Below are 22,431 nucleotides of genomic sequence, written 5' to 3'. Positions count from 1 at the left end.
CTGGGATGAGTCAGAAGCCCAGACTGTAACTTTAATATCCCCCAGGGCTACCCTGGGGTCTTTAGATGGATCCTCTGCATCCTGCCAGCCAACACGAGAGAGACAGCAGAAGATTCTGTGGCCTTTAGGGACCTAGCCTAGAGGTGGGCGCCATCTCTTCTTCACAAATTCTACCGGTCAGAAATGGTCATGTGACCCTAGCGAGAACCATGGACAGCTGGGAAATGTAGTTTAGCTGTGCACCCAAGAGAGAAAAGCTGTTTAATGAGCTGCTAGCTAGTCTCTGCCACTAATAATAATACCAATGACATTCATTCCTAGGGCTTTATTCTGAATCAGGCCCTGTCCTAAGACAGCACTCTGATGACACCAAATGTCATCAAGTGGCTCAATGGGAGTTCTGGTTTAACCGCTTTTAAATAGTTTGACATAACCTAGGAAAGCTGAACGTATGCATACCTTCTACTCCAGCAATGCCACTTCTAGGTATGTACCCTAAAAACCCTCACACACATGAACCAGGATATGTGTACAAGAGTGTTAATAGCAGTAAATAAGTCAATCTGATGAGTAAATTGGGGTATAGTCACCCAAGGAATTATACAAAGTATGGAAAAAGGAATGAATGAAAAAATGTGGCTGAATGTTTTCTGTATTTTGGCTGTGCTGCATGGCATGTGGGATCTTAGTTCCCAGACCAGGGATCAAACCCGTGTCCCATGCACTGGAAGCATGGAGTTTTAACCACTGGACCGCCAGGGAAGTCCCACGACCGAATCTTAGTAACAATGTTGAGCGGGAGAAGAAGGAAGTCTCAGATTACATTTATCATGAAACTCTTTACAAAGTTCAAAACAGCAAAGTTAAACAATATGTTGACAATATGTACAGGATAATGCTATATTTATGAGAGAAAAAGCACTTTATAATCTTTAGGTCTCTGAATTTGCATCTGTCCCTGAGGTAGGTATTCCAGCCATGGAAACTGAAGCATAGAGAGGTTGTCACACTCCAAACCTCAAGGTTGGCCTTCAGAGCTTGAACCCTTGTGCAAGCTGGTGTCACCAGCCTGCGTGGGCCACGGGGTGACTGTCATCTCTCCATCTTGTCGGAAAGTCACCCGCCACTCTGCCCTGGCACCCAGCCCACCTGGCTCCAGGCAGGCTCGGAGGCAGTGCTGTCCTGGGCTTGGTGCATCGGGCTGCAGCCAGCACTGGGCAGGGAAATACCTCTGAAGCAGTGCCAACTGCGGGGCAGTCGCACTGTCTCCCTCCTCCTGGGTCTGGAGGGCCACAATGAGCCCACAGCCCCGGCCAGACCCAACCCGGTGGCTGAAGTGGGCAGCTGTGTCCAGAAGCAGGGCGGCCAGGTAGGCGGCTTCCTGGGACCCGGGGTCTTCCGTTAGGTACTCCTCCAGGCCATCGAGCAGCAGGAGGGAAGGGGCTGGCCCCCGCGTCTCATGGGCAGAGCACAGGAGCCGGAGGAGCTCACGGGTTGAGGGTGGGTACTGGAAGCGGATCTTCTAGAGAGAGGAAAAAAGGAAACGGCCAGATTCATCACAGGAAGCCAGGCTCTCAGCTATAGCAGCCCTGCTTCCTTGCATACTTTCCTGGACATGGTTCTCACTCCCCAGACTGCTGGTTCCAGAGTGAAGCAGCTAGCTCAGAGTGGTCGAATATTCTTCTGTTCGCCTCGCCCGCCCCCCCACCCCGTTTTATTTTTTGTTTTTCTAATTCTGCACTCATCACTTCCCGGTATTAGTTAAGAACAAGGTATATCGTTTTGTCAAATCTCTAGGGCAATCTTTCCACGGAAAACCTGACCATAACGTCCGACCCCAGCATTGACTCCAGCGGCCCAGAAACTCTTTCCAGACCCGACCATGTTTAGCCCCGCCCCCTACTCGCCCCGGACTCCCGTCTTTGGGCGCCACCCTTTGCTAATTCCGCCCCCTCATTGGATGGTTTCTCACTCAATCTTAACAAAGCTTCGCGTAGTCCCACCCCCAACTCGTTCCAGACTCCGTCCCATAATGCCTGCTCAGGCTTGCCCTCCCTTCGTCTCCGCCATTGGCCTGTCTCTGCCTGTCACTCAATCGTCCATCCGCCTCGCTACTGGCTGGTCCACCTCTGGTCCCGCTCCGCCCCACCTGTAACCGCAAGGGTTCGAGCGCAGCTCCAATCCGGCGAGGCAGGCTTTGCAGAGGCCTCCGAGTCAGGAAGAGGACAGGGCCTCGGCCTTCCCCAGCCGCCTCCAGGGCCGCCGCGAATAGCAGCGCTGTCTTTCCAGAGCCGTGACCGCCCAGCAGCAGCAAAGGCGGTTCGGCCTCAGCTGTGTTATCCTCCCCGGAGCCAGCCTCGCCGCCCGAGTTTAGCACCCGCCTCAGCGTCTCCGCCATTCGCAGCGTACCTCTGTCCAATCGGCGGCCCGTTCCTGTCCTTGATCCCGCCCAGGACGGGGTCGCATTGGTTACAGTGCAGTTAGCTTCTCCATTGGTCCAGTGATCTGTTCATCAAAGCTAGATCGACGTTTCCTAGCTCCTCCCCCGGTGAAGGGGCAAATAACCTAGTCTGAGGAAGGAATGGAGGCCTTTGAGGGAGATAAGGCCCTTCCCTGGGTGAGTCCGCTGGCGGAAGCAGCATGAATACTATTATTCTGAGCTAATAAGCTAATCAGACAATACAAGGGTTGAGAGTTGGAGGGAGTAGGCCCTAACCACTGACACATTACTTAAAGTCTCCTAGCCTCAGTTTGCTCACCTGTAAAATGGAGCACATGGTATCTCAGAGGAATATTGTGATGCGTATGTGTGTGTTTCTGCTGATGTTACCCAGTGACAATGAAGCAGGGGAGAGATGGAGGAGCTATGTGCTTGTATCTCTCTCTGTACCTGAGTACTTGCACAAATGGGGGCGGGGGCTGCAGGCTTGAGGACATTTGTGTGCAAAACATCCGTCAGACAGCAAAGCAGCTGTCTTTGAGGGTCTATAAGAAGAAGAGTCTCAGCTGGCCTCCTCGTTGGCCTGGGGGCTTCTGGAGTCCTGCTTGGGGTACAATGGGAGGCAGGACCATAGAATAAAAAATGGGCCAGGAGAGAAGAGGCAAAGATGAAGGGGCTGGGAGACAGGGAGAGCCACAGCACGACCTTGTTTGTCACGTTCACTTCGGTATCTCCAGTGCCCAGTCAGTGCCTAGGGCATTTTAGATTCTCAATACAGGTTCGTTAAAGGAATGAATGAAGAAAGGAAGGTAGAACTGATGAGAAACTGGGAGAGGAGGAACAAGGTGAATAATCAAGTGATCACTGGTTGGGTCTCTTCACCCAGACTTCTCCCCAGAGCTGCCACTCACGCCCTTGTTGCCCTGGCAACTCTGTCTCCTGGTAACTTCAAAGTGGTGCTGTTGCCAGGAGACCCAGGGGCAGGGCCGAACTGAGATTTCCAGGGCTTTCTCTCTCCCTCTGGGGCCAGAACACAGCTCCACAACATCCCCCAATACACCCACTCACAAAGCCGCGTACCCCCACATCCCTCTACAAATACATAGACACGCACGCACACACACACACACACATACACACACACACACACACACACACACACACGGCATCTCTGCATATATATTCACTTCCAGAATCCCCATCACTCACATGCTCACAGCCATGTCCTATCCTGACACAACGCATCCCATACACACTCTTTCCCACATTCATGCCCCCACACCCTTTCCCTTGCACGCATACAAAAACACACTCTGATATAACCATACCACTGTCACCACACACACACACACGAGGCATGCTGTTACATTCCCCTGTCAAATGCACAACCTCAGCCCCATGGTTCACCTTACTTTGCAACACTCTAAATACACAAGCACCCAGTAGTGACACCCGAATCACACAGTTCCACACAGTTATATACATGGGAGTATGCCCAACACAGCCCCATTTCAAGTCCTTTGCACTTGCTGTTCCATTGCCTAGAGCACTCAGCTCCCAGATATCTATCCCTAGTTGTTTTCATTCCATTCAGATCTCTGCTCAAATATCACCTACTTAGGCTTTCCCTGACCACTTGTGTAAAGTCACACACCCTTCACTCTTTAATTGCTTATTCATCTGTATTTCTCTTCAAATAACTTATCACTTCCAACCTTATGTATTTATTTTATTGCCTCTCTCCCCACTAGTATGTCAGCTCCACCAGGGAAGGGTCCCTCTTTCTTTCACTACTGGGTCCCCAGCTCCTAGAACAGTACCTGGCACAGAGTAGGTGCTCCTAAATGTAGCTGAGTGAGTATATAGTCAGAGATGCGGACATTAGGTGTATCTCTCATGCACACGGTACTTCTTTCCCTCCCTTCTTAGGATCCCACCTTCATGTCCTGACAGAAGGACTCTTACCTTAGAGGGGCTCCCTGGAGGAGGCAGGACCGCAGGGTGAGGGAACAGGGAGGTGGAGAGCTCAGGGTCAGTCTGTGTTCCTCCCTGGTTTATCAGCATCCTCAAGTTCATTCATTTGGCAAACACTTCTTGAGCACCTACTTTGTGCCCGGCCCTGACCTAGGAGGCACAGGTGTTCAGCGGTGAACAGACAACAAAATCTCTGTCCTGGTGGAACTGACATCCTAGCGAGGGAGGAGATAATGAAGAGTTTAAATAGTCTATGGGCAGATGATAAGTGTGTGCAAAAAAAGAAAAGAAAGTTTGCACAGGGAAGGGAAGGGTCAATTGTTTGTTTGGTTTTTGCAATTTTGAATAGGGTGGTAGGGGCAGGCCTCCCTGAGAAGGTAATACTTGAGGAAAGGCTTGAAGGAGTTGAGAGAGGGAACTGTGTAGCTATGTAGGGGAAGAGCATTCCAGGTGGAGGCACCTTCAAGTGCAAAGGCCTGGGGGCACTGGGAGAACTTTGGTTTTTACATAGAGTGCCATGAAGAGCCAACAGAGGGTTTGAGCACAAGAGGGTCATGGTCTAACTTACATTATAAGTCAGAGCTCAGTTTTTTAAATAAATTTATTTATTTATTTTTGGCTGCATTGGATCTTCTTTGCTGTGCGCGGGCTTTCTCTAGCTTAGGCGAGCAGCAACCACTCTTTGTTGCAGTGAGTAGGGTTCTCACTGCAGCGGCTTCTCGTAGCGTAGCATGGGCTCTAGGCACGTGGGGTCAGTAGTTGCAGTGCGTGGGCTCTAGAGTACAGGCTCTGTAGTTGTGGTGAACGGGCTTAGTTGCTCCGCAGCATGTGGAATCTTCCTGGACCAGGGCTTGAACACATGTCCCCTGCACTGGCAGGTGGATCCTTAACCAGTGAGCCACCAGGGAAGCCCGGAGCTCAGTTTTGATCGAGTTGAGCTTGAGAGGCTGTGAGACTTACTGGGGCATGTTGAGAAGGCTTTTTTTTTTTAAATTAGAGGATTTTTAAAAATAAATTTATTTATTTTATTTATTTATTTTTGGCTGCATTGGGTCTTCGTTGCTGCACACGGGCTTTCTCTAGTTGCGGCGAGCGGGGACTACTCTTTGTTGCATTTCGCAGCTTCTCATTGTGGTGGCTTCTCTTGTTGCAGAGCATGGGCTCTAGGTGCGCAGGCTTCAGTAGTTGTGGCACACGGGCTCAGTAGTTGTGGCTCGCGGGCTCTAGAGCGCAGGCTCAGTAGTTGTGGCACACGGGCTTAGTTGCTCTGCGGCATGTGGGATCTTCCCGGACCAGGGCTTGAACCCGCGCCCCCTGCAGTGGAAGCACGGAGTCTTAACCACTGGACCACCAGGGAAGCCCTCAAGAAGCCTTTTGAATAAGCAAGCAGATCTTAGTCTGGATTTTCTTTCTTTTTTTTTAAAATGTTTATTTATTTATTTATTTAGGCTGTACTGGGTCTTAGTTGCAGCACGCGGGATCTTCGTTGTGGCATGTGGGATCTTTAGTTGTGGCATGTGGACTTCTTAGTTGCGGCATGCATGCAGGATCTAATTCCCCGACCAGGGATCGAACCCGACCTCCCTGCATTGGGAGCATGGAGTCTTACCCACTGGACCACCAGGGAAGTCCCTTAGTCTGAACTTTCTACCTAAAATTATCCACCCTGGGATGGGGGTGTGTGCAAGGCCAGGGCTGCTGTCTCCAACCTCTCTAGCGGGCCCAGACACTTCTTTGTGTCTGGCAGCCCCGCCTTTACCCTTTCTTGGCCTCCGCTTAACATCAGGACCACGGACAGTGCCAACCGGGTTGCGGTAGGGCGCTGTCCATTGTGCTGAAGTTTTGCTTCTTTCCTGCCCGCATGGAGGCAGCTGTGCGTCTGGAGGGACCCCGGGCCTCAGGGGTGCAAGCCCCGGAAATAGAAGCTCTGGGCGGTGAAGCAGGGGGCTCCATGATTCTGTTCCTCCTCTGCCTGCAGCCCTCTCATGCGTCCAACTCATTCCCTGCAGCCCTCAATCCACCCCACCACCTCCTCCCCCTCCGTCTCCCTGTCGCCTGCTCAGCTCCAACCGCACAGGTGTCCTCACTGTTCCCCGAACACAGCCGGCACGTTGCCACTTCAGGGCCCTCATTCTTGCTGTTCCCTCTGCCTGGAACGCTCCCCTTGCTCCACACTGTGGATACTTGCATGGCTCCCTTCCCTCCCTCCTTCACACCTCATCTCCAGTGCCAACTCCTCAGAAAGAACTTCCCTGACCACCCTCTTTAAATTGCAAGCTGTGTTCCCATCCCAGAGTTGTCCCATTGTCTTCTCTAGCTTGAGTTTTCTCTGTCACTTATCATTCTAACATATCAGCGATCTCAATCCCTGACCTAAATCCTTGATCCTACAGTTTAGAATTCAGAATTTTTCAGATTTTCGAAAGGTACTACGGTGCAAATACTATGCACTGAATAACACTCCTAGTTGGACCTGGGATAACATTCTAAGTCGAACACTTTATCTGCAGCAAGACGTAAGAATAGTTTCATAAAGTTAAATAAAGAAAAGCTATAATAACCTATGTCAGTTCAGGTCAGGTTTTGCCACAAATGAGAAACAAATTTTGGTTTCCAGACCTTCTTGAAATTTGGAATTGTGGTTTTGTGTATAGCTTATTTATCTTGTTTATTGTCTCAGGTGTTAGGAAGTGAGCTCCATGAGGGCAGGATTTTGTGTCTGTTCTGCTCACTGCTGCAGCCCCTGTGCCTAACTGAACAGCACCTGGCACTCAGGTGTGGGGGGTGCTCCATAGTGTTCGCTGAATGAATAAATGGATGGATGGACGAATAAACGAGAAAGAAAGGAAAGCAGACTCCCCTTTCTTGGTTTCTCGATGACTCCGTACCCTGAATGGCCTGTCTGAAGTCCCTATGAGCCACAGTGTGTGTAGGGGGGGGAGGTGGTCTGTGGCTCCGTGTCCCTCCTACCTTCCCTGGTCTCTGCTGGGTCCTCAGGGATTGGTTCTCAGCAGAACCTCATAATCAGAACCCCTGCTCAAATCCATGTAGTCAGGGATTCAGCTTGGAGGTTCCTACAGCCTCCAGCATCCCCTTCTATTAGAACCCTTAGGGTCCCCTCACCCGATTCCCTGTGCCCTCTGCACCCTGGCCGTGGTCAGAAACAGGCCAGCTGCCTGGGGAAGGCAGTCATTATGAGGCCCCTCACCGTGTGTTTGTGTGCTTTACATGTGGCTTGTAGGGCTGTTCGAATTTGACATGAAGAAACAAGGGCACAGAGAGGTTAATTAACTTTCCTGAGGCCACACAGCCAGGAAATGCTGAGCCAGGATTTAAAGCCAAGTCACGGACCCCACAGCCCCATGCTGCCTCTCCACAATCGCCCTGTGACAATACACTCACACCTAGACCCAAAATTAAAGTCCTCCACACCCTGCCACCTGGGGGAGGAAGGCAGGTGGCCAAACTTCTGTTACAAACAGGTCTTTATTAAAGATGAGGAGGGGGCAGGAAAAGGGGGCAGTGTCTCCCCTGCCCACTGCCTTTGGCTGCTTGGGGCGGGGAGCCGTCTTTGCTCCACCTGTGCCCCTATGACGGCACATCTGTACGAGGCTGAGGCATGGGGGGCAGTGTGAAGAACGAGGGGGGGTTCTAAGAAAAAAAAACTCCTTCCCCACAGCCCTAATAAATAACAGAAGAGTTTGGGGTGACCTGGGCACAGGCAAGGAAGGATGCAGCACCCTGAACCCCAAAGCCTCTGAAGTGGGGCAAGCCCTGCATAACTTGGGAGTTAGGAGGGACTGCATATGAGGGAGGGGCTGAGAGAGGACGGGGTACCCCAAGGACCCTGCCACGGGGGAGCCTGCCCCCCACCCTCCAGTTGGACTCTCTGATTCTGAGGAGAGAGGACCCGATGACAAAAGATGACCCCATCTCCTTCCTCTCCTTTGCACATGCTTAGACATGGGCGGTCCCCCATTGACTGGAATCATACCCACCCACCCTAGAAATTCTGAGAACCAAGGACTCCTGTTCATTGTTCAGACGCTGAACACTGGCTAGAGTTGCCCTCTTGCCTGAGGATTCTAAGAAATGATGGGGAGGCTCCTATTGGCTGGAGTAAACTCCTTTTGGCCAGAATTCTGAGAACTGGGGGGCTCCCATTGGCTAGGCAATGGCCAGTGGAGTCAGGCTTTGGCCCTTAAAAGGGCAATCCTAGGAGGCAAGGACCCATCTCCCAATTATGCCCACTTAGATGCCCCAGAGGGCAAGAGAGGCAGGGGGTCCCCTAGATGTCCTTCCAGCCATGCTCTGATGTCTGGGCCTGGCTGGTTTGGGGACAAGGGCTTTGGCACTCACACAGCACACGCACACACACGCATGGCAGGGAAGAAATGGGGACTGGGCAGATTCTGGGTGGGTGTTGGGCCTCACAGCAGGTGGTCACGGCTGGCAAACAGGTAAGGGCTGAAGTTGTCCCGGTGGAAGGGGGAGGGATAGAGTCCACTAAGGGTGTACAGGTCCCGCAGCAGGGGTGTGGGCAGCAGCAGCTTCCGGCCACGGCCACCACCCCCGCCCGGCGCCCCAGGCCCAGGGGAGGAGGGCGAGGGGCCCTGGCTGGGGGTTGGTGCGGGTAGGGGCAGGGGCAGAGGCAAGGGTGTTGGCTCAGACCTCAATCGAGGGCGGGGCACACGGGGTGATGAACACATGGCTGGAGCCCTGGAGGACACGCAGCTGGGGATCAGGTGGCCACGGTGGGCGCAGTTCTGCGGCTCTAGGGATCAGAAGTCAGGAGGTTAGAAAGCTTGGGAGGGGTCATGAGAGCACAGGTGAGACCTCTGTGGCAGTGATCGCCATCTGGAAGTCCCCCCGTTTATCCTCCCACTCCCTCGACACTCACTGGATGGGGTGAGCCGTGCCGGTGTCGAATGCGGCCTGCAGGCCTCGGGTTCCTGAGACAAAGAGGCAGAGGGAAGGGGCTAGCGGCCCCCTGGGCCCCACTGGCCAGAGCCACAAGGGGCTCATCGGGCAGAGAGCCCAATGGAAAAGACAACAAGTTTTCAGGATTAACCATGTTCCCTTGGGAGGGAGGGGGTGGCCCGCCCTTGCATCCTGTGGGACGGTCCCCCCAGGACCTAGGTCCACAGAGGTGAGTGATCCCTCTACCTCTCCATGGCCCTGAGACCCCCACTGCCTGCCTGACTTCCTGCCTCCTTTGTCCTCCTCCACCCACCACCCTCTCCAGCCGGGAGCAGCCCCCGGCCCCCCTTACCTGGGCCACACTTAACTTTTCGAGGCGGCTGTCCATGGTGGGGGTTTGGCCCAGGTCCTCCCAAGGGGAGAGCCTTCGGCCAGAGGGTGGCCGGCTCTGGAAGTTGTGCACGACACAGGTGACCTGTGACAGAGGGAGGGGGCACGCTGAGGCCTGAGGCCAATAAAGTAAATTACCATCCCCATTTTTCAGATAAGGATACTGAGGCCCAGGATTTCAAAAACAGCTAACACTTTTATGGTGCTTACTATGTGCCAAACACTGCTCTTTCCACTTTACTAAGAGATAGGTACTATTATTTCTTATTCCACACGGGGAGGCAGGTAAGGCCGAGTTGTGTAAGAGGATCTGATCCTGTCCTTATTTAAACCTTTGGTATTTTGGACATTATGGGTTTTTGCATTCATTTTGATTTTTAAAAATGTTTCACTACAATATTATTTATCTTGTTTACTGAGTGTTTTGGCTCCTCCTTAAATTTTGTGCTCAAAGCGAGGGCCTCACTCGCCTTACCTTGGTCCCAGTCCCGTTATCCCAGTTCACAGATGAGAATGTCCAAGCTAGGTAAGGTTAAGGGACTTGCCCAAGGTACAGAGTCCACACCCTTCACCATCATGCAGTCCTGCCTCTTGAGTCAGGGATGGATGGCAAGGGGGCTCACCAGAAAGGTGGCGATCGCCGCCCCTGTCAGGAAGCCGGCCAGCACGTCAGACCAGTGGTTGCGGTACTCAGCCACGCGGACCACGCCCACCAGGAAGGCGGGGCACAGCAGGGCCAGGCAGAGTGAGGGTTTGACCAGGCGGGAGCCCTTCACGCGGAACACGAGCGTCACGTACATCTGCAGGAGCCGGATGGGTCAGAGAACACATGGCAGCAGCAGTTCCCAAACCCAAGCGGACACTACATTCAGGGATAGGGGGTGTGGCCAGAATCCTGAGAAGCCGCAATGGGACTGGAGGCACCAGCCAGGGGCTCCAGGGAACAGAGCCCGGGGGACAGGAGTTCAGGGGATGGAGTCATGGACCCCCAGTGGGCCTTTGCAGGGATGGGGGTGTGTGTGGCCTGAGCACCAAAGAGCAGTAGATAGGGTCTGGGGCCCAGGTCTCTGGGGGGCCTGGGCCCCAGGTCTAGGTGGGATGGGGAAGGATGCTTGCTGGCTTAGGGTGTGGCCACAAAGTCAGAGGGTGGAGTCAGGGCTCAAGTGACAGGTCCAGGAGCTCCAGGAGGTGGAGTCCCCAAACCCCTGGGGACCACTGACAGGGTTAGAAGCACAGTCCCCAATGCCAGAAAAAGGAGTCAAAGCAACAGAGGGTGCGACCAGGGAAAGACAGGGGACAGAGTCAGGAAGTTCCAGTGAAGTCGAGTCAGGAGCGTGGCCAGGCCAATAAAGGACGAGGACAAACTGGAGGGCAAGGGCTCCAGGGGATGGAGTTGAAAGCCCATTACCGAGTCACCTCCAGGACCTGTAGCATGGCGGAGACTTGGCCAGGCTTCAGGGTGCTGAGCCAATAGCCTCCTTTGGGTGTGGCCTTAGTGGGTCAGGAGGCGTGGCCAGGGTCCAAGGGGGCGTGGCCAGGGTCCAAGGGGAGGAGTGGGAGCCTCCGCCCTAGGGATGGTGTCACAGTGATGCGTGGCCTCACTCGGGGAGGGATTGGAGGCTACAGCCCAGACGGTCTCCTGCCCGCTGGCCGCCCCCTTACTGCCGTGCCCCCGTTTCGGGGCTCACCGCTGTGTAGGCGACGGCGTAGGCGCAAAGGGCAGCGTCCTTGCAGGGGAAAGCGCGGCGCGCAGCGGCCACAAGGCTGGGGCTGCCAGCACAGGCACCCTGGTCAGTGACGAAACGGTTGGGCCCTGGCCGGTCCGGTGAGGGTGGCGGGCAGCCCAGGGCCGTATAGTTGGGGCGGCACACGGACAGGAAGTGCGGCGTCGGGTTGCCGGTCACCACCTGCCCTGCGTTGGCAAAGATGGTCGTGGTGAAGAGGCCGAAAGAGTAGACCCCTGGGATGGGATAGGAAAGGGGGTTCATGCCAGGGCCCAGCAGCCGTCCTCCTGTGAGCCCCCTTATGGCTCACATAGGCCCCTGTCTCCTTGTTCCTGTGACTGACATTAAAGCACAGCTGGGACTCCCCCTAACACCACACCCCATAATAGCTGGGCCATGTTCCTCTTCCCTTGGGACCACCAAGGCATTCTGGGCCTCTGGCCTCTGTCCCTCCGGGATTACCAATATGCCAGGAGTGGGCCCTCCTCTGGAATCCATTATAGCTGGACTAGGACCCCTCAACAGCACTACATCAGGATTGGGCCCATGCCAGGGACCTCCTAGGACCACCGTGATGGCATTTCTGGGGCTCCTATACCTGCCCCTGGACTCGCTATTGCTGAGCTGAGCACTTTTCTCCTGGAGCACCACTCAGCCAGGGCTGGATCTCCAGCCCTCTGCCACAGGGACCACCATTTTGGATGAGCTCTGCCCTACCCCAAGGCTACCAACTATGGTTGGGACCATATTCAAAGTGCAGCCAGCGTTCTCATCTCCCTGCCCCCAGGGCCCCCTGGTGTCTGTCCTGTGCTTTTTCTGCCTGAGACTCTCCTTGTGGCAATTTGGGGCCCTCCTCTTATAGTTGTCATCAAGGTTGGCTTAGGCCCCACCCATGTCTCTAGAACCTCCACCATGACTGACCTCAGCCCACATCCCTCTTTCCCCATGAAGTCACCATCATAGCAATTCTAGGCCTTCCCCCCCTCGAATTCTTATTATACCTGAGCCTGGCCCATAGCCCTTTTGCATGGCTGACCCCTGACCGAGTCACTCACCCAGGAAGCGGACCAGCCTCCGCAGCGGGGGGCTGAAGCGGCAGCAGGCCCCGGACACGATGGTTCTCTCCCCAGTGACTGGGATGGCTGACGGTGGTGCAGGGAAAAAGGCACGTGCCAGCTCCCCAAGCAGGATCTGTGGGCAAGACCAAGGCATGGTCTTCCTGGCCTTCAAGCCCAGCCCTCCACCCATCTCCACCTGGCCCTCCTGCCTCCTGGAAGGCCCTTCCCACAGTCTGAGCCAGGTTACCCCCAGTCTCACCGTGAGGGTGGGCCCAGCGGTGACCAGGGCGTAGATGAGGGCCGGGGGTGCTCTGCTGGCAGCCTCAGGCCCTGGGTAGGGCTTGGCATAGGTACTGTCATAGCAGAAGAAGCCCTGGGTGTGCACGGGGAAGGTGTCCGTGAACTCCAGGCGGTAAGCAAGCAGGACCACGATGCCCAGCAGCACCGACTGCCGCCCAGCCAGGGTGGGGAGAGAGACAGAGTAAGAACAGAGAGGGTCAGGCCTGAGCTGGGCCACGGAGATGGAGACACAGAGATGGAGACAGAGACAAGGGGGAGAGATAGAGAGAGAGATGAAGAGGAGAGAGGAGATGGGACTGGGAAGAGGGAGAGAGGACAGGGCCAGAGCTCAGAGAGAGAGAGATAGTGGGTAGTAGAGGAACAAACCAACAGGGAAAGAAAAAATACTACTGATAGAAATACTAGAGTTACCACAGGTGTAACTCTCATTGTGGGCAGGGCATCATACTAAACCTCTTCCATGAATTAATCCATTTTACTTTCATAACAGTCCTAGGAGAGAGGGACTGTAATTATGCCCATTTGACAGATGAGGAAACAGGCTTGGGAGGGTAAGTGAGGTGCCCAGAGTCCCACAGTAATGATGGGCAGAGCTGGGTTGAATCCCGGATTGCCACTTCCGAAAGTGCCTCCTCCCCCTTGAGGGTCTGGGCAGGGGAGGTACTGTGCGCCTCACCTCCACAAAGACAAAGCAGGGAATGATGGAGAAACTCCTCTTCAGCTGAGGTCTCCCTCCCGCCATGGTGAAGGCCGGGCCTGTGGAGAAGGGGAGGGAGTGGCACTGCCAGGGTGGGGCCTAAGGGGAGGTTCAGGTCACCTGCTTGTGGAGTCTTCTGGCCACAACCTGGCCCCCATCCCTGGCCCCTCGGACTACAGCCAAGGAGCCCTGGCTCCGCCCCCTGAGCCTTCTGGCCACGCCTCTGCATATGCAGGTCTTGCCCTGCCCCTGCCCCTACCCCTGCCCACTGGAGGCACCAGCCTCCCCTGACACAACCTGCTCAGCTCAGCCTCTGCTGGGGTCCCCACAGATTGTATAGTGGTCTTCTCCCCCAACAGCCTACACAGGAGATTCTGACCCCATACCTTTTAGGAGGGCCTGGCCTCCTTAGCATGTGGGACCCATGCCCTTGGCCTTTAGCAGAGACTTCTCCAGCTAATGTGGACCCCTCCCCCACAAAGAAGGGTCCTCACCCCCACTAGTTTTTAGGAGACCCCATACTCTTTCCCCACATGCTTTACAGGAGACCCCATGTTCCCTGTCACCCACCCCCACCAAGCCCCTCACCCTATACCACTTCCCCCATGGCCCTCAGGGGCCTCCCTCTCCTGTCCCCATGGGCTGTGCCTGACTGGTTCGGGCTGATGGCCAGGCCCTCCTTCTCTTCCAGCTGCCTCTCCCTCTCTCCCTCCTTCCCCCTCCTCCCAGCCCGTCTGCCTTCCTGTATCAAGAGAGGGCTATCTCCCCCTCAATGTGCTCTCCCCTCCCCACAGTCTAACCTCAGTCCCCAGCACTGACAGGCCAACGCAGTCACACCTGCTTGACCCATTCTCCCAGCCTAACCTCACCTGTGAAAGGGCCCTATGACTTCCTGCAGGCCGCTGCCACGCCCACAGACTCACAGCCACTCCTGGCGGCCAGCAGGGCAGGGATGGTCACACCCATTGCACAGATTTGGAAACTGAGGCCCAGGCAGGTAAGGGTAGGCACTCTGGATCCAGTGCCCCATCCACGTGGCTTGCCCTGCAATGTGACATGTGGGGGTGAGGGTCACCAGAGAGCCCAGATGCCCAAGATGCCCACCTGGCCATGGCCCCCTCACCTTCTTAGAGACACAAACACACACCGGCACCCCCAGAGTACACAAGTCAGCCAGAGCTTCCATCCCAAACACCACACACACACACACACACCCACCATCGCACAGCACTCATTCATCCCACCAACAAGGATCAAGGGCCTGCAGGGTTCCAGGCCCTGTGCTGGGTGCCAGTCTTGTGGTGAACAAGACAGGCTCGCTCATTCAGACAGGTGCCCAACACCCACTACACACATAGCTGCACACACACACACAGCACAGTGTGCACACGGCCTGGCACAGACACCCACACAGGTCAAACAAATGTCCCCACACACACGGTCACTGGAACACAACAGGAGGTCCTTCACACACCTCACAGCCTCACACCCAGCCCTCACTCCACCACCGTCAGGGACAGACTCGAGGCTGCCAACACACTTAAGAGCCACATCAAAAGAAGAGAGTCACCACACACAGTGTGTGTGTGGGGGGGTCACAGAACTGGTCACAGCGTCACGCCCCCAATTACAAGGCACAGGATGACACACATTAACAGTCTCTCATCCACACTGACAGTCCTAGGAGCGCCCTGTGCCATCCACAACCGCAGCCACATGGCCACACGAGGGCACAGACATGGACCACGGCACAGACCCGCACACAGAGCCACACAGGAAAGGCACATGATCACAGCCACACACTGGAACACAATAACGGCCCCCCCCACCACCATCAGAAGGAACACACAACAGCAGCCACACAATGACAGTCACATGCACACAACCGTACAGACACCGAGCCAGCCACACAATCACTGTGACAGCAGTCACACGGCCACTCAAAGGCGACCCCGACAACACAGCCACCACACACTCACCATCAGTGATACCCACGGCGACAGCCGCAAATGACAGCCACAGGAGACACAGTCACAGAGACACCACACAGACACCCCTGAAGCCGCACGATCTCTCATACAGCCACACACTGACACATAACGACAACCACACAATCACCGTCAGCCTCACCAGGGTCGCCTCCCCATCTTCCCCTCCCCCAGCCCGGTCCCCAAGCCTCAGCTCGCAGCCTCCCCTCCCCCTCCCCGCGCTGGACCCGCAGGGGACCCGACCCACAGGAACCGAACCCTGGCCAGACAGACCGAGGGTCGGAAGCAGGCGAGAAGGGGTACAGGGGGCTCCCCAAGGCCCTCCCCCTCACCGGGTCTAGACTGCCGCCGCCTGAGCCCCGGATCCACCTAGACGGCCCCGGCGCGTTGGGACTGACAGACAGACGGCCGGCCAGAGAGCGAACGCAGAGATGGAGACGCCGTCGGCCGGCCGGGCCGCGCCGCGCCGCGCCGCGCCGCGCAGCGCAGACTCCGCGGCGGGGAGAGGGGCGGGGCCTCCGGGAGCATTATTTGCATAACCCGTGAGGCGGGGCCTCGCGGAGTCTCATTAGCGTGATCCGGGGCGGGGCCTCTGTTGCTCTTCGGGTCAGGGCGTTTTAGAATAGATTCGGGAGGGAATGAAGGTTGGAGGTTGGGAGGGAGGACCCTGGTGGGTGCTGAGAGGAAGAGGAGGGTGGGGTGTCAGAGCGTGACCCCGGGCCGAAACCCTGGGCGGAGATGAGAATGATCTCCCCATACACACCCTGGAGTGCTGCTCAACCCCCCTCACCCCTGAGGCTCGGGGCCCTAGGGTGGCGCCCTGAGGATATGGCGAGGCCATCAAAGGAGTTCTGCAGCAGGTGCACAGCCGACCTGGGGGGAGATGGGGATCTTGGGGTCCCGGGGGACTCTGGACTGCTCAGAGCTGGGGCAGGGAGGCCATGGTGGGGGCAGGGGCGGAGATGAGTCCTGGGAGGAGAGGGACTCAGGTGCGTTCCAGGTTCTGGTGGTCGCTGCTTGATCTTATTAGGAGGAACGCAGGGCAGATGAGGGTCAGGGGCCTCAATTTCCCCGTTTGGGCAGTAGGGACATCAGGCCAGATCGCCAAGGGCCTATCTGGACACTCGTATCTAGACAGACTTACCCCTGACCTTGTCATATACTAAATCCAGCCTCACACTGTCCCCTGACCCTAGGCCCACATATCCCGAACAGTCCCTGGGGTCTCCACACCCTCCCCAAGACTGGGTAGTAAACTGTGGGGGTCACTCTGAGGCACAGGAAACAGCCAGGAGCAGCAGTCCACAGATGGAGGAGGGTCTCAGCTAGTTTATTTTCTCTCTGGAGGGGTCTTCAGGGAGAGCAGTCCCAGCTGCTCAGGCTGTGGAGAAAGAGGGTGGGTCAGAGGCTGGCCTGGTCCAGGGGACCCCAGGGCTGGAGGTCAGGGAGCAGATGCCCAGGCTGGGAGTTGGAAGGGCGTGTACTTTGGGATTCCAGGGCAGGCCAGGAGGGGAAGGGTAGTTTGGGGCAGGGGAGGATCCACACCAGGTGGGAAGGAGCAGCTCTTGCTGAGTGGTGGCTGGGAAGGGTCCTGGTCTGAGTCCGAGTCCGAGTCCCAGGAGGGGCGTGGTGGGCTCAGGCATCGGTGCCCCTTATAGCCAGCAGGAGGGACAGGTGCAATTCTGGCACAAACCCTGAATGTGACCCTCGAGTGGCCTTTGAATATGGGCCCAGTGCCCTTGATATTATGTGATCCTTGATTATGTCCCTTGAATGTGACCCAACATGACACCAAAGTATGACCTCGATGACACCTGAATTTTACCCCACTGACCCTTAAAAAAGATCACAGTGACCCTGAGTGACCCCTGGATGAAACCTCCAGGGACTCTTTAATGTCACCCCAGAACATTATTTAATGTGACCCCAGAATAAGACCCAACAGACCCAACCACCCCCAACTATGGCCTCTGAACATGACCTCCATGTGTGAAGCTGGAGAATGAACCTCCCCCACCCCTGGAGTGCTGCTCAACCCCACTCACCCCTGAGGCTCGCAGCCCTGGGGTGGCCCCCTGAGTATATGGCGAGGCCACCAGAGGAGTTCTGCAGCAGGTGCACAGCGGACCTGTGGGGAGATGGGGATCTGGGGGCCCCGGGGGGCGACTCTGGACTGCTCAAAGCTGGAGCAGGGAGGCCATGGTGGGGGCAGGGGCGGAGATGAGTCCTGGGAGGAGAGGGAGATGTGGACTCAGGTGCGTTCCAGGTTCTGGTGGTCGCTGCTTGATCTGATTGGGAGGAGCACAGGGCAGAGGAGGGTCAGGGGTCAGAGGTTAGAGTGGGAGCTGGGCATCATTATATGTCACCCAGCTCCTTCTGGAGGTCATCCCTCCAGGAGCCACTGCCTCCTGGTGGCAACTCCTCAGTCTCTGGCCAGTTGGATGTCTCATACCCATGCTGCTTCATTTTGGTCAGGACCTGAGGCCGGGGGAGATGGGGGGATAATAATAATAATGATGATGATGGTGAAACGTGTAATATAGCATTTATCACATTCCAGGCTGCCTTCAAAGTGCTTATCACTCAGTTAATGCAGCTACTTGGTCAGGTAGGGCTGTATTGTTACACCCATTACTCAGATGAGGAAACTGAGGCCCAGAGAGGGGAAGTGACTTGCCCACAGTTACACAGCAGTAAGAAGCAGAGCTGAGATTTGAACCCAGGCCTTCTCGCTCCAGTCTGATGGTGGAGGCCGGCAGAGATCCCCATAACCCCAACTCACGCAAGGTCCCCGTGCTCTCTGCTCACCTTGCGGCGCTTCACCTGTGTCTTTTGCATCTTCTGGATGTTCACCAGGTTCTCCGTAATCTCCTCTTCCTGCGCCTCTGTAGGGGGAGGGGACTCAGGTGGGCCAGAGCTGCAGAAGGACCCCCCGCCCTCCTGGTCATGGGCTTTGGGCACTCACGTAGCTTTTGATAAATGAAGGTCACCTCCTCCTGCACCAGCTCCAGCTCCTTCCACAAGAACTTCTTGCTGAGGGGACAGTGCAGCATCTGGCCTCCCATTTCCTGACCTCCTGGCTTCCCATTTGCCCACCTGCCTCCCCAAAGCCTCCTCCACCTCCCATGTTTCTATCTGTTCAACTACCATCTCCCAGGCTCTGTCCCCTCCCCATACCTGCCTACCCACCTGTCCGCTCCTACTACTATTCCCCCACCTCCTACCCCTCCCTAGCCCCGTGTCCTCTCCTTCTGACCTCCAGCCTCCCATTCCCTCAGCCCCCCCATTGCCTGGCTTCCAGCTCCCCACCTTCTGCCCCTCCAGACCTCCAATACCCCCAGCCTCTGCCCCCCTCAACCTCCTCTACCCTCCAGCTTCCCATGCCACCCCCACCAGCTTTCTGATCCTCCAGCCTCCCTTTCCATCCCACCTCCTGTCTCCCCTATTTCTGGCCTCCCAGTCTCCCACCCCCCCCACTGCCTCCTGCCTCCCCCATCCCCTCCTCTTGTGCCCCAAGATTTCCAAGGCCCCCCAGACTCCCTTACTCAGGCCCCTCCCATTTCCCCCATCCCACCTGTGGTTCCCTCTCCCTAGCCTCCCTTCCCTCCCTTCCCTCCCTCCTGGCAATACCCACCTGTCCCAGATCTCCTGAGCCAACAGCTGTAGACAGCGGGTGGTACGGGCCCTCTGCACCTCCTCGTTGTCATACAGGGTCTTCTGCAGCCCCTGCAGGCCTTTAGCCAGGGCCTCATATAGCTCCTGCCGTCCCTCCTCCACGTCCCACTTGTGTCTCTCCTTGTCTGCGTGGCGGCTCGTGGGGCCCAGCACCTCTACAGAGATGGTGGGACCTTGGCTGAGCCCCACCCACACCCTGAGCTCAGCTTTGAACCCAGCTTGCCCCCACCCTGACCAGACTCTGGTCCTGAACCCAGACTCAGCCACCTTCTCTCACCCTGGCCTGACTCAGCTGACCCTGAGGGGAGCAGCCTCCAGCCTTACCTTGACCTTTGGCCAGTTCTCACCTTCAAGCTGTTGGATCTTGATTTGCTGCAGGCAGCTGTCCTTCAACACGGTCACTGAGTGGTTTAGGAACTCGAAAGCCTGGAGGAAGAGGCCAGGCCTGGGGGTGAGAGCAGAGGTGGGGGGGGCGGGGGAAACAACTGCTGGGGGCGGGGCTGAGGTGGCTCACCGTGGTCTGGGCCTGTAGCTGACACCTGAGTGACTCCAGTTCACATCTCAGAAGTTTCTGGGATTCGGAAATCATCACGGTGGACTTAATTGTGAGTAGAGGTGAGGGTCAGCCGAGGCTGGGAGGGGTGGGGGCAGGGGCAAGGTCAGGACAGAGGTCAGTAGAGGCTCAGGGTCTGGTTGAGGGGGGACAGGGCAAGAAGCTGGGGTAGGCTGAGGCAGAGGTAGAGGCAGGAGTAGGGCTCAAGGTCAGGGACAGGGATGGTGGGCGAGGTCAGGGGTAAGGGTCAGCTGACAATGGGGCAGGGATGAGTGAGCAGCAACGGTGGGGGTCCACTGAGGCTGGGGCAGAGGGTGGAGGTAGGAACTGGCAGGTCTCCCACCCACAGTCTTGTTGAGCGGGAAGGTTCTCACCTTTGGTTTTGGAAGAGCTGGTCTCCCAGGGGTTCTATGAAAGGTGGGCATGAGAGCAGTAATAATCTATCCCTGGTCTGCCTCCTTGCTCACCACAACCCAGTGTGTGGGGGCCAGACATGATTTGGGTCTGCTGAGTTCTGGGTGTCCTAGACCCCCAAGTGCAGGCAAAGCTGCCTCCAGGCATACGCATGCACCCCACCGCCACCCCCACCCCCACCTCTGCCCCAGCCTGAAAACACTCAGAAGTGCATTTGTGTGGCAGGCCCATGGGCTGCCCCTGAGAGCATGCGCCTTCAGAGCCACACCTCTGGTTGCGCTCAGGGAATGGCCCTCCTCCTTAGGGGCATCAACAATGTCTGCAAGGAGCACCAGTAGCCACTGACGCACAACCACACATGGTCATCAAAACACGACCACAGACATGCAGCCTCAGACATAGCCATGCACACTAAGTCATAAGACCCAGGGCATGCACTCATGCCCATCTCAGACACACAACCACAGACACACAGGCAGTCACATCCAGAGACAATCACAAACAGGACCTCATTAAGACACACAATCGCACATCCGTTCCATTCATTCAAGACATTTTTAGTGCAGGCCTGCTGAGCACTGGGCGCTGTTCGGGGTGCTGAAGACAGAGGGTGTGAGGGGTCTCGAGGAGGACTCTGCCCCCACAGCTCCCTCCCTAAGCCCTGCAGCAGTAGATAGCGGTGTGGCAGGAAGGGGTTTCCCGGGTGGGGATGACCTTAGTGTTGCTGTGATGCCTCTTTGGAGGGTCCTGGTCATTACAGTGCTTCTGTGAGTCTGAGTTGGGGAGGGACCCATGCGACTGAAGCCCCGAGTCTCTCCCTGGCCTCCAGGTTCCAATTGTCACTGTGTTTTCGGGTGCAGCCAGCTGCAAGGTCTCTGGCTCTGGGGTCCTGGACCAGTGAAATGTATATTCCAAGGTCTTTTCTGAGGAAGGGCCTGGGAGTGGGGTGTGTGGTGAAGGTTTCCTGAGAACCAGCCCAGAGCACTCCAGCCCCTCCTGCTCTCCAGCCCCAGGGCAGCCGCTCAGCGAACCGCAGCACTTGTCACACTTATCATTAGCAGGCAAACACACGTTGGAGGGTGACCGGAGGTGAGCGATAGCAAGGCACGGAGTAGTCAGGGTCCAGGGGTAGGCGGGCCAGAAGAGGGTTGCTTAGAGTAGGGGGGACAGAGGGCTGCACTGAGACCAGCTCCCAGGTCCTGACACTCTCATGCCCTCTCTGACACCCCAGAGAGGCCTCAGCCCTGAACACAGGCCTCTTATTTATGATAGGAGCCAAAGCTGGGTGAAAGATGATCCCAGCCCCAGGGGTTAGGATGGGCAGTGAGAAGGACCTAGAAGATCCCACAGGAGTCAGTGAGGTCTGGGACGAGCCTAAAAGAAGAAAAGGTCTTAACATTGGGCCCTAAAGGAAGGACATCCCTGGCAGGAAACAGCGTGTGCGAAAACTTGGAAGTCTGCAACCAGGTGCTCTTTGCGGGTCAAGGCAGGGTGGCTGGAGGCAGGGTCCAAAAGGAAGCAGCAGGACGTTAGCAGGGCCGTTCAAGCAAGGCAGGGCAAGCCAAGCCGGGGAACTGGCTCCCCAAGTAAATGGGAGACATAGAATGTGAGCAGGAGAGGCAGAGCATATCTACTTAACAAATGGTAGCTGAATGGGGTCCCAGGCCTGTACTAGGTGAGGCTGGAAACAGGAAAGAACTCCGTTCTGGGTCTCACATCCACACCCCCTGCCCTTCCAGTGTAGTCAGGGCTGGCACAGCTGGAGAAACCTGGGGGAGGTCTGTCTGGAAAAACTTCCAGGTGAAGGGCAACTTGCCATGGGTCACAGTCAGCCAGAAAGGCCACAGTATACGCCTTTCTCTTCTTTTGTCCTTGCTGGGCCCTCTGGTATCTTTCCCCTAACCCAGTCCTCCTGGAAGACTCCTACATACCCTTCAAAACCCTACTCAGCATTGTCTCTGTAAAATCTTCCTTAATCCCTTTTTAAGCTCATATTTTCTGAGCATCTTGCTGAGTGCTGAGCACCACCCTAAGCCCTCACTGGGTGTTCACACCCACCCTGTGATGTAGGAGTTATTATTCTGCCTGAACTGTTCTAAGCTATCACTTCAAAAGTCACCGCCTCAGGGAGGTCCTCACTTCCAGAGGCAGTACAGCATGATGATTAAGCAAGGAGACCCTCCAGCTAGATGGCCCAGGTTCAAATCCTAGCTGTGCGATGTTGGAGTAGTTACTAAACCTCTCCATGCCTCATTGTCCCCAACTATAAAAATGGGATGTCATACTATCCACCTTACT

The 22,431-nt window shown here is 56.1% G+C and overlaps 3 protein-coding genes across 6 annotated transcripts; all 3 read right to left on the bottom strand.

The window, feature by feature from the left end:
* Window positions 1-835: 835 nt before the first annotated feature.
* Window positions 836-2,398, bottom strand: SWSAP1 (SWIM-type zinc finger 7 associated protein 1; the record flags this gene model as incomplete). The annotated part of the gene is made up of 2 exons (XM_082835477.1): window positions 836-1,522; window positions 2,150-2,398. The coding sequence occupies 2 exons, from the start codon at window positions 2,396-2,398 to the stop codon at window positions 1,019-1,021; spliced, it is 753 nt and encodes a 250-aa protein (XP_082691603.1). The 3' UTR covers window positions 836-1,018.
* Window positions 2,399-8,844: 6,446 nt separating this feature from the next.
* On the bottom strand, window positions 8,845-13,548 carry PLPPR2 (phospholipid phosphatase related 2; the record flags this gene model as incomplete). Of its 4 annotated transcripts, none has more annotated exons than XM_082835864.1 (8): window positions 8,845-9,188; window positions 9,315-9,366; window positions 9,687-9,809; window positions 10,348-10,524; window positions 11,413-11,684; window positions 12,504-12,639; window positions 12,766-12,954; window positions 13,483-13,548. In XM_082835864.1, the coding sequence occupies 8 exons, from the start codon at window positions 13,546-13,548 to the stop codon at window positions 8,845-8,847; spliced, it is 1,359 nt and encodes a 452-aa protein (XP_082691990.1). The 4 variants fall into 4 exon arrangements, with proteins under 4 accessions (XP_082691990.1, XP_082691991.1, XP_082691992.1 ...); XM_082835865.1 differs by having other exon boundaries at window positions 12,766-12,879; XM_082835866.1 differs by having other exon boundaries at window positions 9,156-9,188; window positions 9,703-9,809.
* A 3,319-nt stretch (window positions 13,549-16,867) lies between these two features.
* Window positions 16,868-22,292, bottom strand: CCDC159 (coiled-coil domain containing 159; the record flags this gene model as incomplete). Its single annotated transcript, XM_082836514.1, is given in 13 exon segments — window positions 16,868-16,872; window positions 17,037-17,173; window positions 17,533-17,618; window positions 17,850-17,969; window positions 18,300-18,376; window positions 18,457-18,524; window positions 19,126-19,321; window positions 19,514-19,592; window positions 19,681-19,770; window positions 20,848-21,068; window positions 21,165-21,216; window positions 21,218-21,284; window positions 22,273-22,292. Coding segments are annotated over 13 exon segments (1,218 nt in total).
* Between the last annotated feature and the right edge of the window lie 139 nt (window positions 22,293-22,431).

The sequence above is a fragment of the Leucopleurus acutus genome (genome assembly GCF_964270905.1).
Source record: "Leucopleurus acutus genome assembly, chromosome: 3".
Classification (NCBI taxonomy): Eukaryota; Metazoa; Chordata; class Mammalia; order Artiodactyla; family Delphinidae; genus Leucopleurus; species Leucopleurus acutus.
The sequence above is the reverse complement of the archived record's forward strand: the minus strand, read 5'-3'. Positions and strand labels throughout refer to the sequence as shown.